Consider the following 15522-nt stretch of genomic DNA (forward strand, 5'->3'; position numbering starts at 1 on the left):
TTGAGGCTGGTAGGAATTTTAAATCAAGCACTGGATATTTTTATATTAATTTCAAGTATAAGATGCACCTGAATTTTGGGGGCAATTTTTCAAAGAAACAAGTGTGTCTTATAGTCCATAAAATATGGCACAATAAAACCTTCTAATACTGAAATATTAAAGGATTCTATCTGTGGCATATTCTGTGATAACCGAGGTATTTATACAAATGTTGCTGATAAAAAAAAAAGAGTTACGAGTATAAATATATTGCAATACACTCCTAATTAAAAGGTCTAAAGATCTAAAAAGAAAAATAATTGAGTGGAACACATAAAAGGTGAGGTACTTCACGCACTTTGAGACTTCCAGTCTTCTATCGAGACGTGATTTTTATTTTCAACAAAAATAACAATTTTTTCAATACATCAAAGAGTGCTACAATATTGTTACTACGTTAAGACGATTCTGTTTCCGTTGGGATTTCTTACAATCCCAATGATACCATTAAGCTGGACACCATTATTTTAAAAAAAATGAATGTAGGGGGTAATGAAACACTCGTTTCCTCAACCCAAGCGCTGCAGATGAGAATGCATATGCCCCATACCAATGTAGTATGCAGTCAATAATTCAACATAAACAATCAACGTTGTCACTGCTTTAAATTCATATTTATTTCACTGCGCTTCCTCGCAAAGGCTTCACTTAACAGAGCTGAATTTACAACTGAAATACGTCAGTCATTATATTACGAAGTAGAACAGTTTAGCCTTCAAAACACACAGCGTTTGCATTAAATTTTTGCATCTTCAACATTACATTCTTAGTGTAATTATGTTCACACTTGTTAGTCAAAGAACATAAACCTGAGTATTTCTCTTCACTTCACTTATTTCATTTTCCTGCATTATCTTCTCTTTCATCTTTTCTCTCCCTCTCTCCCTACACACACACACACACACACACACACACACACACACACACACACAAAGGCAAAAGCATGCGCACACATTGGGGAAAAGTATATAAATCATTTCACAATTTCAAAGCTCTCAAACCACTTGTGTTACAGTCTTCGTACATCACTTATTATTAAGTCGTTTTCAAACAGTCAGTATTCTTTAGAACTGTCAAGTACCATTTACCAGTAGAATTTTAAAGATACAAAAGTAACCAATATCGGTTACAGTCATTCCATTTTAAATCAAAGTGTAATGTCAAATTTACAAGTTACAGTAACTTCAACATCCACTTACAAATACAGACAACAAATATAGCAAACCAAAGAGAGAGGGGTGAAAACCAGTTTGAAACAACCAAATTTACAAAAAGTGTCTACTTAATAGTTTAAACATAGTACCCCTACCTTGCAACTTCCATACCACAAAAATAATATCTCCATTAATGCACATACACAAACCTGAGACACTTCTCAGAGCTATTGTCAAATGGAAAAGTTGAAACATAAAAGCAAAGGCATTTAGTTTTTCAACCTGCCAGTGTAAAGTGAGCGGTACCGACAAAACAAATCAGTCTTCATCAGACAGTGGATCATACTGATCCGAGAGCAGAGGCGCAGGCTCTGCCGCACGCGGAGCAGATCCATCTGCAGGGGGAGGGGCTGGAGAGCTGGGTGCAGACCTTCGTCCTACAGCAGGACTCTGGCCTGCAGGATTGGGAGACAACACATTAAGTGCAGAGAAAGGGTATACGTATGTACTCGACGTGGGAGGGGCAAACGTTGCAGCTGCTGTCGGCGTTGGCGAACGAGGAGGCTGAACCGCAACTTTCTCATCTATCACCATTTCACCGGGACTTTCACGGTCACGGCCCTTTTCATCCTCTGATGTTCGCATCACCTCGACAATGCGGTTTTTCACGTAGTCAAGGGGAGAAAGGTGGGGAGGCTTCTCGTAGTAGCGCTGCTGCCATCCGTCTGGGGATTTTGCTGCCACACGTATTATCTGCCTCTCATCCTTTGCGGGCTCTGGCTGTAAGGCATGACGCAGCTTCCAACTGTGCTCTGCAGCCTCCTGCTGCTGGTACAGCCTCTGTTGTTGCTGTTGTTGTTGCTGTTGCTGCTGCTGCTGCTGTTGTTGTTGTTGTTGCTGCTGCTGCTGCTGCTGCTGCTGCTGCTGATGTTGCTGGTGGTGTTGCTGTTGTTGCTGCTGCTGTGGCTGATGTTGCGGTTGATGTTGTTGTGATTGATTCTGCGCACTTGGCGTCGCTGGCTGACTAAAGTCTTTGTTTATAATGGAATCTATGTGCTCCCCTAGCGTAATAGCCTTCCCCGAAGTCACCGGTTCTGAAGAAGGTGGCATTGGACTATGAGCAGCTGAAGCTTTCAGAGGTGATGCTTTCCCATTTGTCTCGTGTGGAGGTGGTGGTGGTACTGGGTCCCTAAAGCCCTGCAGAATGTCAGAAAGAGTTTTCATTTAATTATATGTTTCCTTGTAAAGCAAACAATTAAATTATTTTTTTTTAAATTGTTAGTAGACAAAATTCTGCCCATATCATGGAAGGCAGCAATAACATTTATAAGCAGTATAGTAGTAAAATCAATTTAAACAAATATGTACAATCTGTGCCTTAACCTGTATATTTGGAACATTACAGACGCAATAAGTGTCACTAAAATCTGACATTAAGAGCTATTCTGTGAACTGTAGAGAAATGTGAGTACCCCCACAAAAAAAATTTACACACATTCCTCTCTTCCATCTTTTATCTCTCTTCTCTCTGTTTTTTACTATGGTACATTTACATTAGTTTCTCCACTTGGCTTGCCCATTTAAGTGTTCACGATTTTACGATAATGAATTTCAGTTCTGCTTTCAGATGTCGGTTGTTCTGCTTGTAACACTAGGAAGCACATCTTACTATAGCAACTGCCACACACAACATAAACTCATTCATTTGTGAAGAGAAATTTATATAATGAAATGAAAAATGTGTGGGTGTAATTAACTTACCTCGGTGAACATATTGGCCAGCTAGTTTAGATAGTTTCTCGGCAGATTTTCACATTTTTGAGGACTTTATATAATGAACACTCAGCTTAGATTTTGTTGACTCATTACCATCTAATCCAACAGCTCTTTTCCTCCTCAAGAATGTTGTGCTATTGGCTACAGAGCCAATCTTATGTTCATACATTGAAACACTGTCGAATGCAAGCGAGTTCATGTTAAGTTGCGGAAATCTTTCAATCTAGTGAATTCAGGGAAACTGTTCTGTTGTAAAATTCATTGATAGAAATTAAGCTGACACTCTCATTGTTAAAAAGAACATTTACTGTATTGCGAAAATTATTTCTTACACACTTTATTATATGAATGGTGCCTGAAAATGTCCATAACCCTATGGCCTCATCAATTGTAAATTTCCGCCTCGACACCTAAGTGGTCAGCAAGATGGAATGGCATGCAAAGGGGACGGGGATCGATTCCCGGCTGGGTCGGAGATTTTCTCCACTCAGGGACTGGGTGTCGTGTTGTCTTCATCATCATCATCATCATCATCATCATCATTTCATTCCAATTGATGCACACATCACCGAAGTGGTGTCACCCAAAAATACTTGCACCAGGTGACTGGTCTATCCAATAGGAAGCCCTAGCCACACGACATTACATTTCATCAATTGTAATTTGCACAGAACAAGCTATTTTCTATGTCATCAGTTCCTAAACATCACCATACCTTCTTATTGAGTGACAGTCAACAGAAGTGAAAACACCAATTCTTATTCTGGCTTATTCAAGCTGGATAATCACTTTAATCAGTGTCTGTGAGACAATGCCACCAGACGTCGTGTTGCGACTTACATATACTGCAACAGGTTGAATCCAATTATGGAGTAGACGAGCATGATTTGCATGTTTCTTTCTACGAAAGTCTGGAGTATATTCCTTCAAATTAACAATATCATCAAGTTTCAGCCACAAGTTATTGATCTGCGATTAAACTACATGTAAAATCAGCACACCTACGCATTCTTTTTCATCTTTTAATAGGTCCCAATTCCTTCCACACCATGTGTGTTAACTCTATATGTGATTTGAGATCCTTCAGTAAATTTCTGAGTGTGTTTCCAACAGAAATGACAACAATCCATGCTTCAAATAACTTCTGTATTCTTTGAGGAACTCAGTTTTTAAGAGTATGCACATTATCATACCATATTCCCCTAATATTTATCAACTGGTGTTTCTGTAACATTATGTGAACTTTCGTTTTCTGTTTCTTAGCAAGTTTAGATCATCATAGGACAGGGCAGGGGTGTTGGCATTAAAAACATTTTCAGCTTTCAGGTAAAGTCCTCCTCCAGAAGTAGATCTCACACACACACACACACACACACACACACACACACACACACACACACACACACAGAGAGAGAGAGAGAGAGAGAGAGAGAGAGAGAGAGAGAGTGAGTAGTAGTTGTTCCGTGTATGTGTGAGCATTCTGTTTTTGAAGAAAGGCTTTGCTCAAAACCTGAAAATATTTCTAGTGTTCTTTTTTATTGTGCCTGTCTGAGACTCAACATCTCTTCTATGTGGCAAGTAGAAAGAAATCTATCCTTTCCATATTGTTGTTTTTCCATCCTGTACTTCATATTTTTTGATTCTATGAAACATGAGTCTCACACAAAATAATTTCAGAGCTCCATATTTTTGAAGGCACTGCTCACACCAAATTTAAAAATTCTACTCTGTTTTTATAAGTCTAAGAAAATGTTTACCTTTATTTTCTCTGAAATTTGTAACTAGGTTTGGACAATGGAACTAACATGTGAGGCTTTTTCCTTCTTCTCATTTAAATACAAGTAACTAGAAGTCCTAACACAACTTTATAACTGCAGACTGCAACTTTTCAATGTTCACACATAACACCATAGGCAAACGCACAAAATAAACACATAAAATGCACTCTCCAATAAAGCAGAACTGTGCTGAACTGAGTCTCAAGTGAAAGTGCTGCTTGTCGTTTGTGGGCACACCACCCGTTCTGTCCCAGGGAGACACCATTCTCCCTCTCTTCTACTCGTTCCTCTCTTCAACTCATTATCATTTTACTAATATTTCTCGATGAAAATTATTATTTTAAAGGCAAGAAAACATTTTATTAACTTTATAATTACACCCTGGATACGAAAAAACACAGTTACTGGAAAAAAGCACAGAAGTTACACAACAGCCAAGAATAAAGGTATTGACAGCAGAGTCATGGAGCAGCACATAAGCATAAACCTCAAGGAATTTTTTCTTTTCTTTTAACACTTCCTCCAAAAGAAAAAAAATCATGAAATTATTGCTTTTTCTCTTGCATGCCAATTTCTGAACATAGAAAATAAAATCGAACTCGTTCAAGGGGGTTTCGTCAAAATATCTACCAACTGGTTGTGTTTATCAATGTTTTCCAAGAAAATCCCACCATTCAGATATCTTTCATGAACATAGAAATGTCGGACCTCTATATGTTTAGAATGTCAATGATATTCTGGATTTTTTGCTAACTTCAATGCACAAGCATTATCAATGTAAAGAACTGGAGGCTGCCCCAACATTTCCACTAATTCTGACAGCAGACGACGTAACCAAACTAACTCTTTCGCTCCTTCACTAGCTGCAATTATTTCTGCCTCGGTTGTGGATGTGGCCACTACTTTCTGCAACTGACTTGTCCATGACACTGCACCACCAGAGTACTTAGCAAGAATTCCAGTTGTCAAGCGCCTTGTCCGGTTATCACCTGCGAAATCTGCATCGGCGTAAATCTTTAACTCTTCTTTTTTATTATATACAATTCCAAAATTTAAGGTCCCTCAAATACCGGAAAATGCGCTTTACTCTATTCCAGTCTCCAGTGGTTGGTTTCTCCATAGCTCGAGCAGCTTTATTGACTGCAAAAGTGATGTCTGGACAAGTTACTGCTGAAAGGTACATGAGACAACCTGCTTCACGGTAGGGTACAGATGACGAAACTTCTTCGTTTTCATTATTGTCCTCGTGTCCAATAGGAGTTGAGACTGTATTGCATTCTGCCATTCAAAATCTTTGCAGAATTTCTTCTGTGTATTTCTCTTGACTTATCATTATTGCTCCATCTTCATATTGCTTTATTTTTATGCCAAGAAAATTGTCAAGGCTACCAGTTGTTACTTCGAATTCATGTTGTAAAACATCCATAAAAAGAGCAATTTCTTTCTTGTTACTGCCGACAATCGGGCCATCGTCAACGTAGATTGCCACATAAAGGCTATTTCCATTTTGTCTAAGATAAAATAGGCATGGATCTGCATCACTGTTTGAAAAACCAGCTTTCTTCATGAACTCAACAAAACGTTTGTTCCAGCAACATGGCGCTTGCTTCAACCCATAAAGACTCTTTTTTAAGAAACACACTCAAACTATACCATCTTCGAAACCTTCTGGTTGTTCTATATATACTTCATCTTCAAGTATTCCATTCAAAAAAGCTGTCTTTACATCGAATTGTTCTAGCAGCATTTTCTTTAAAGCAGCTACAGCCAACAGAGTTAATATGGTGTCATAACATGCCACAGGACTAAAGGCGTTGTCATAATCAATTCCTGCTTTCTGAATACAGCCTTTTGCAACCAATCTGGCTTTAAAGTGAGTACCTCCATTGACTGCAACCTTTCGCTGTAGAATCCAGCAGTTTTGCAATACTGTGGCATTCTTCGGACAGTCAACCAGCACCCAGGTATTGTTTTTCTTTAGTGATTGAAGTTCTTCACTGATAGCTTGCATCCATTCTTCCTTCTCATTTGACTGCAATATTTCTGAAAAACAGTTTGGATCTTAGTGTTCAAGTGCATCAACTTTTGTTGCCATACAAAATTCACCACTTTCCATCCAGGTTGGTTTTCTTCATTGTCTTTTATTCTTCTGTTTCTCGTCATTAGAAGATTCAGCAGCTTCTGCTTTTAGAAATTCTGTTAATTCTTTATTTTCATCAGATTCACTCGACTCTTGACTTTCTCGTTTGACTTCCTCCAGAAGTGTACAGTCTAGGAGATTTACGTTGGTCATCTTTAGATGAATTCGGGTCATTAAATTCTTCCCGAGGGACTTCAAATTCAACATGATCACTATGTAAATCACAAACAATTTCTGGCTTAAATTTCACATCGTGACTCAAAACCACTTTTCTTTTAGATGGAATACAAACTCTAAACCCGTCCTTGTCATTAACATATCCAACAAGTCATCCAAAAACTGCCTTATCATCAAACTTGGAATGGAATTGTTTGTTAATGTGAACATAGCAGCCTGTGCCAAAAATTCTGAGATGATCAAGTCATCCTACTGGTCGATTAAACCATAGTTCATAAGGGGTTTTATTTTCAACTGAAGATTTTCCAGTATGATTTATTAGGTAGACTGCTGTGTTACATGTCTCTGCCCACAACCCTTTAGGTAATTTACTCTGATTTAGCATTGACCGGGCAGCTTCAACAATGGTCCTATTTTCCCGTTCAGCCACACCATTTTGTTCAGGAGTGTAAGGAGGAGGAATCAGAAGCTCCCCCTGTCTGCAACCAGTTCACTGACATTTTGTTGTTAAATTCTTTGCCACCATCACATCTAAATTGTTTGACATGTCCATTAGTTCGTGCTTCATTTTAAAACTGCTTAAGCACAGTACACACTTCACTTTTGTGTCTCAAAAAGAAAATTCGACAAAATTTACTAAAATTGTCTTTGAAACATACATAATAATTCTTACCTCTAAAAGATTTCGTGCTCATTGGTCCATTGACATCCATGTGGATTAATTCACCAGTACTGGTAGAGCGTATTGATCGTGTTTTGAATGGCAGCCTATGCATCTTTCCAACCGCACAGCCATCACAAAATTTACTCTTGGCATCTTTCACATTAATGTTCATTCCTTTTAAAATATTCTTCACATGTTGTTTATTTTGATGACCAAACCTTTCATGGTACACTTGCAATGTTTTGGTTGAAGTCATCAAGTTCACGATTCATTTTTGCATTCCTAACAACACGCACGTTCAACACACAAAGTCCATTTTTCACATAATCTGTCATAATAATATTGCCGTTGACTTGTTTTCGAACACAGACATTATTATAACTAAAATTAGTACTGTAGCCTCTGCAGGCAACGGCTCTCACAGAGAACAGATTAGCACTTGCATCAGGGACGTACAAAATCTTGTCCATTCTAGCATTGTACCATTTATTGTTTCGTCCAATTTGGATGTAAACTGTTCCTTGACCGTACGCACACATTTTGACATCTTGTTTTCCCAATGAAATTACTTGAGGAGCAACAAATTCACTATATGAAACAAAATACTGTTTGTTGGGAGTGATATGATTTGTAGCGCCACTGTCGCAATACCATTTATTTAGGTCACTGTGATAACTGGTACACACACCCATAGCGTATGAAGTAAATGCAGTGTGTTCACTTTCTCGCTTCTTCTCTTTTCTTTTATTGCTGTCACGAGTGTTCCGTGGACACTCTGCTGCCCAGTGACCTAATTGTTTGCATATATTACACGGAAACTTCTGTTTTAGTTGTGACTTCGTTATCTTTTTCTTGCTGATTACTTGTTTGCCATTTTCTTGTTTTAGAAACGACGAAAGCTGCACTTCCATTAATGTCTTGTTCATGCAGTTCAACAGTACAGAGTTTTTCAATTAATAAATACAAGCTTTGCTTTTCTGTCAGTATCGTATCCCAGAGATTCTTAAAATTGTCGTAGTCTTTTCCCAGTGTAGACAAAATTCGACCATTTAAGATTCTTTCAGATAGCGTATTTTCTTCATGTTTTGCTAATTCATCGTTCAGGTCCACAAATAACTTTTGCAGTTTGGCCATATGTGCACTAATATCTTCCGTTTCATCACATTTAACAAGGAAAAATGTTTCAATCAACATATTCTAACACTGAATACTGCTACGTTCAAATCGGGCGCGTAATTTGTCCCAGATTTCTTTAGCATTCTTGCACGTTAAGACGAGTTCTGCAACAGGTTTACTTAGAGTACTTGCTATAAGACTTGCTGCCTTTGCGTCGTCCTTGTGCCATTCCACATACGTTTCTTTTTGTGCGCTTGTCGCATCTTGCGGCAACTCTACATATTCACGCGTACCGTTAATAATATCTTCTAATCCATATGAACGCAGCACCATAGAAATATGCCATTTCCATTTGGCCCAGTCCTCAGGTCCTTCAAGCTTATCAATGCTGACCTTATAATTGCCGCTAGCAACCATGTTTCTTTACAGACATAGGCTCATTTCAAATATTGTTTTAATCAAACTATGTTGTTTGCCTTTGCACGTGTACTGGGCCCATAACCTGATGAAAAATATTATTTTAAAGGCAAGAAAACATTTTATTAACTTTATGATTACACCCTGGATACGAAAAAACACATTTACTGGAAAAAAGCACAGAAGTTACACAAAAGCCAATAATAAAGGTATTGACAGCAGAGTCATGGAGCAGCACATAAGCATAAACCTCAGGGAATTTTTTAAGCATAAACCTCAGGGAATTTTTTCTTTTCTTTTAACATTTCTTATAAGAAAAACTTTATCTATTGTTTACAACTCAATTGCAAAATGAGAATCTAAGATTTTAATCAGAGCATAAGGATAATTTCATTAGGAGAGTGATATAATTGCTTTATCCATGTATCAACATACCTGGAAGAGACGGTCTCCAGGTCTTGTAGGGCCCTGACCAGGAGGGCCAGAGTTAGGACCATTGTCTGTAGAACTCTGGTTTATCTGATGTGTGATAATGGCATCAATCAGACTTGCAGCTGTCAGTGTAGAAGACTGAGAGTCCGAGCCCCCTGAAGGTGTCCGTGACCGACCTTGGTCACCACCTGAGCAAGAAGTTGTAATTAGCATCAATGTTTATGTTATGGTTTCTGAGGATACATAGTTAAACTGAAATTAAAAACATAGTTAAATTTAAATTATGGAAATTAGTAGCTTAAACATCATTTATGAACATGCCTACAACATTTATGGAGCTATTTGTTTTTCCTTACCTTGTTGTCGTTGCCTCTGCTGCTGTTGGTGAGGCTGTTGCTGTTGCTGTTGCGGCTGCTGCTGTTGTTGCTGCTGCTGCTGCTGCTGTTGTTGTTGCTGCTGCTGCTGCTGCTGCTGCTGCGGTGGTGGTGGTGGTGCTGGTGGTTGGTGGTGATGGTGGAGGTGGTGGTGGTGCTGCTGCTGCTGCTGCTGATGCTGCTGATGTTGTTGTTGTTGCTGCTGCTGCTGTAACAGCTGTGGTGGTTGTTGTTGCTGCTGCTGTTGGTGGTGATGCTGTGCCTGTTGCTGTTGCTGGTGATGGTGCACATGTGGCTGGTGTTGGTGGGGATGAGATGGCACATCTCGTGAGTAACCACTAACAAGTATGCGAGCAGGTTCTGGATGATGCTGATCACGGTAGCTAGGCATGTGTCGTTGCTGCTGCTGGTGTTGGTGTTGGTGTTGATGCTGATGCTGGTGTTGTTGTTGTGGTTGTTGTTGTTGTTGTTGTGGCGGCTGCTGCTGCTGCTGCTGTGGTGGTGGTGGTGCTGGTGGCTGCTGCTGGTGTGATTGCTGCTGCTGCTGTGGCTGGCGGACTTGGTGCTGTTGCTGGATTTGCATCTGGCGGTGCTCGTAGCGAGCCCGTTGCTCTCTCTCGTGCTCCACCACTGCCTTTCCAAGACCTTCATGACGTGACGGTGGCTCACGTTCCTCCTTTGGCACTGGCAGGCTAGGCTGTTGCACGGCAACATCAACCAGTGATGACAGTGCCTCATGACCAGGTGGATACCTCACTGCTGCTCCATGCCTCTGTATCACACCCTGGCGTGGAGCAGGTGGTGGTGTTGCATTGGGAGGAGGTCGTTCACCAGAAGGTGGTACTGGTAACCTTGCTTCTCCATACACTCCCGCAGTGGTTGGGGTCCCAGTTGCATACCCATCAGGAGCACGCCTCTGTGGGTTTTGCATCTGCTGAGATGTGAAATAGTCATTAATAATGATTTGCCGTGAACTCATTTGCTGCTCGGTTGCGTAGGCAGGTCGTGGATATGCAAACCCTGGTGCTGCTTGATACGTAGGGGGCCCATATGCACCACCACTAGGTGAAGCCCGTTTGTAGTAGTCAGCGTAAGATGACGGAGTGCGTCGGTCATGATGTGGGTGGTGATGAACTGGTGTGCCTTGAGTGATAGAACCACCCTCCTTATGTGGAGCAGGAGGCGGTTGCTGGGGTGGTGTAATTTGTCTTAACAGTCCACCCCCCTCATATCGTTGTCCAGGTGTTGACACAGGTACCGGGGTGCCGTGGGTGATTGAACCGCCTTTAGCTGGTACCGTCGGTGGTAGCTTAGGGGATGGCATTGTCACCTGTGCATGAAAAATTGCTAGTAAATTTATTAGTGATTTACAGATAAATCTGCAAATGCAAGTGCAAATGGAAAAAAAGACATGTGATTCACCTACATGTTAAAGAACAACTTGTTACCATATCAAATTTTCAATATATTTATGCAGCTCCCAAAAGCATTTTGTCAACTCTCACAAATCAAAGTCAGAGGGTATGGTTCTAGCCTGGAAAATTATGTGAAATAGCCCATATCTGGATTCCAAGTAAAACAGTAACACAAGAGAGAAAGGAATTTAAAAAGGAAAGATATGATACAAAGAAACCTGAAAGTCACAAATGTCAACTGTGGCTGTCAATAAATAAGAGGTAACAAATCAAACTTAAAATTCATCCACAGCATAAGTACATGGAGTCGAGATAATATAGAGTGGGAGCAACAACCTGAACAACAGAGAACAGTTTCTACAACTTCTGAACGGTATATTTCCTTGTGTGACATTTAACTTTGACTAGGCTGTGATGATAATCTTCACAATTAAAATACAGTACTTAAAATCACAATGAAAGTGTAAACATAGAAACAATGCAAGAACTCTACAAAAATTTTACAGTTACAATATTCAAGTAATCGTACATTTCTAGAGCAATTGTTCTGAACAAAAACCAAGTAAATGAAAAATCTATAGTGGAGTTAAAATTCTGAGAGTTATGGACAGTTTATGAATTCTGATCATCACAGACTAATATCGTCAGCTTTACTTGAAGTCACTAAGAAACTTAAGATATGCCCTTAGGAAGGAGAACAATGAATGGACAAGCTTTGGAAATGGTAAGCAAGAAGAGTAAGGGAGAAATGTTACAGTAAAATGGAGAGACTTATTTGATATAAAATGTGGTGAGCTCAGACACATTAAACATAATACATTGCTGTCCCTTGAATTATTTTCATATATTTCTTTTCTTTAACAATAATGGAAATGCCTGGATGGGCAATATGTAAAATAAGGGGAAGACAACCATTCACTTATAGTGGATTGCTGCTTGGAGCACAGTAACACACGACACAAAACAGCTTTCTCACTAGCCTTTGAGAACTAGCTCTTTTTCTAGCAATAGTACACACATTCATGCACAGAACTACACTGACACCCAAACAGACATTTCCGTGGTCACAAGAGTGCGCATTTAGGCGACTGTGTGATCACATACGTGAATGTGTATACTATTACTAGAAAAAGAGCTAGTGCTTGGAAGGCAGTATGAATGCCATTTTCTATCATGTGTTACCATTCTCCATGCGTCTATCTGCTGTACGTGAGTGGTTGCCTTGTGCCTATTTTATACATTTTTTTCCTTTGTTGGGATACTTGACCATCATACTACTGTGTACAATGAATTTCTGTCTTTTTTTTTTTTTTAAGTAAACTGAATCACACGCACCTTGGTTACCTTATTCTGTTGCGGAGACGGCCTTGTCTGTTGGTTCATGACAAGATGTGGTGTAGGGCCACGGCTGTCACTGCTATGTGGCACAGTGGACACATAAACTGATGGTGACTTGTTAGTAACATTGCGGGATTCTGTTGATACTACCTGCACCTAAAAACCAAAAACATTAAGCTGATAATGTATGCTTGTTGAAAGATAATATGTCGTGCAACATGATGATAATCAAAAATGAAGCTTCTGTTAACATGTCTCCATGTGTAATTGCAGTGACACTTTTCTGAAGTTTTGAGAATATGGTGCATACATTAGTTCATCTGTTTTAGCAAGTGAACACAAAAAATGTCTGACCTGTAAGGTAAGGATAGTGACCCGCATATTCAACAGCTGACTGACTCAATATTTTTCAGTCAGATCATCAGTTTCTTTTCCTGGTGTGTGTGTGTGTGTGTGTGTGTGTGTGTGTGTGTGTGTGTGTGTGTGTGTGTAGGAGGAGGAAGGGGGGGGGGGGGGGGTTTGCAGGTGACAAACTAATTAAAGGTCATTAGAAAATACATCTATGACCCAAAGTCAAAAGGGATATATGAAGGCAATACAAGAATGAAATCAACTGCCTCAATTCTGCAACCATTTATTAGTAAAGATACACTAAAATCTCGATGTTCTTTAGCTTTTCACCTATTGTTTGAATGTATGTCCAATAAAGCCTAATGTAAGCACATGTTTATTATTATTATTTAATTATCAGTTTTATTTCAATTTTTCCCCTTCCCCTTTCCAAGCTGCCAGAGTTGATGGTAAAGTCCATGTGAGGTGCGCTCCCTTGTGTGAATGAATGGTGTGTGTTTCTCTTTCTTTTTCTGACAAAGGCTGTGGCCAAAAGCTAATGTTAGATCTCTTAATTGTGCTTGTCTGCAACTAAACAAGTCATCTTTACAGTAAGTAGCAATCTAGTTTTTCCTTACATTGTTGTTTTATTTCAATTAGTTATTTAAATGTTCAAATGTGTGTGAATTCTTAAGGGACCAAACTGCTGAGGTCATCGGTCCCTAGACTTACATGCTACTTAACCTAACTTAAACTAATTTATCCTAAGAACAAAACAACAACACAGACACCCATGCCCTAAGGGGGACTCCAACCTCCGGTGGTAGGGGCCATGCAATCCGTGACATGGCACCTCAAACCAAACGACCACTCCGCATGGCCAGTTATTTAAACACAGCAGTTTGGTACAGTAATGTAATTTCATTTAACTCAACTCAACAATGCAAAATGTGGCACAGTAACCATTGGGTGTCCCATAATTATTTGCCGATTTGAATGGAGAGAAAGTGTCACACGCACATAATGCTGTCATTATTATGTCAGGATTTACAGTCTGACTATTTTAAATACCTAGCTTTTGTTGACTGTTTATTAAAAAGTTACTATAATATCTTACATGGAAGCTTCATTGTTTATGTAATACAGTGTGGCACAGAGAAAATGGAAATTTTGAACATTAGTGTTGTCAACACTGTTGTGCTGGCAGTTGTTCAGAATCGATGTGTATTGGTTGTGATCATGTTGCCATGTAGTAATCATGCAACTCTGCATGGGTGTGAAACATGCTACTGCTGTGAGAGCATGTTACAAGCAGTGTGGTAGTCTGACTGCTACACAAAGGGTATTTCAACAGAATTACCAGTTAGGACATCTGGGACGTGTCCCATCTTCTCATTCAATTACAATGTGGGTGTGTAATTTTGAAGAAATTAGATCAGCCTTTAAAAAGAAGGCATTTTGGTATGTATCCCAGAGAACATTCTAGCTCTTTGAGTTTCCATCGAGAGAAGCTCTCATCACAGTGTTCAACAACACGCATATGCAATAGGGAGTGGGCTATGAAGTATGGACATAATGCTGTAAGAATTAAAGTTACAGATTGTGCAGCAACCAAATCCACGAGGCCCTGTGTTGCACAGGGTGTTAGCAAACAAGTTTGTCTAAAATCAATGAGAATACCAGTTTTTTTAACAACATACAGATGTTAGACAGAAGCCACTTCCACAGAAAGAGATATGTTAAACAGAAATTTCCATTACTGGGCACAGGAATAGAAACACTGAGTGTTCCATAAGCACCTATTACATAGTACCGAGGTTACAGAAAGGTTTGCTGTATCATGTCATGCCTGTATTTCTTTGAATGGGAAGATGGCACTGCAAAAACAGTAACATCTACTTAGTATAGTCATATGCTTGAAACATTCTTTACACTGAGACTGCATGGTCTTAACATCAAGAACATGGTTTCAGCAGGACAGAGCCACATCCCACAGTGCTTGACAATCAATAGAAGCTGTATGACAATTATTTGGAAGGCACATCATTTCATGTAAAGGTGACATTCTGTGTCCTATGAGATCCCCTGATCTTAGTGAATGTGATTCCTTCCTGTAGGGACATCTTACAAACAAGGCATACTGCACACATTCTACTACTATCCAGGAACTGAAACAGATGATTGAAGGCAAAATCACTGCCATTCCCTGAGACATTCTACACCGAGCATTCCAGAGTATCCATAACAGGCTATTAGAATGTGAATGGAAAATGGGAGCGCATTATTCTGATGTCATCTTTAACAAGACAGTTTCTGACATTCTGTAATGAAAACATAAATGACACACTGTATACATGTACTTTCATCAATAA

At 39.5% G+C, this 15522-nt stretch overlaps 1 protein-coding gene across 1 annotated transcript in view; it reads right to left on the reverse strand.

Moving 5' to 3' along the window:
- Positions 1-353: 353 nt before the first annotated feature.
- The window catches only part of LOC126419202 (uncharacterized), a 269493-nt gene continuing 254324 nt past the window's right edge, over positions 354-15522 (reverse strand). The window contains exons 17-20 of the mRNA XM_050086337.1: positions 12818-12976; positions 10050-11397; positions 9697-9881; positions 354-2390 (exon numbers count right to left, since the gene is read on the reverse strand). Of these exons, the coding sequence (XP_049942294.1) occupies positions 1512-2390; positions 9697-9881; positions 10050-11397; positions 12818-12976 (2571 nt within the window). The 3' untranslated portion in view covers positions 354-1511. The remainder of the gene's footprint in view (positions 2391-9696; positions 9882-10049; positions 11398-12817; positions 12977-15522) is intronic.

This window comes from Schistocerca serialis, chromosome 9 (assembly GCF_023864345.2).
Source record: "Schistocerca serialis cubense isolate TAMUIC-IGC-003099 chromosome 9, iqSchSeri2.2, whole genome shotgun sequence".
Taxonomy (NCBI): domain Eukaryota; kingdom Metazoa; phylum Arthropoda; class Insecta; order Orthoptera; family Acrididae; genus Schistocerca; species Schistocerca serialis.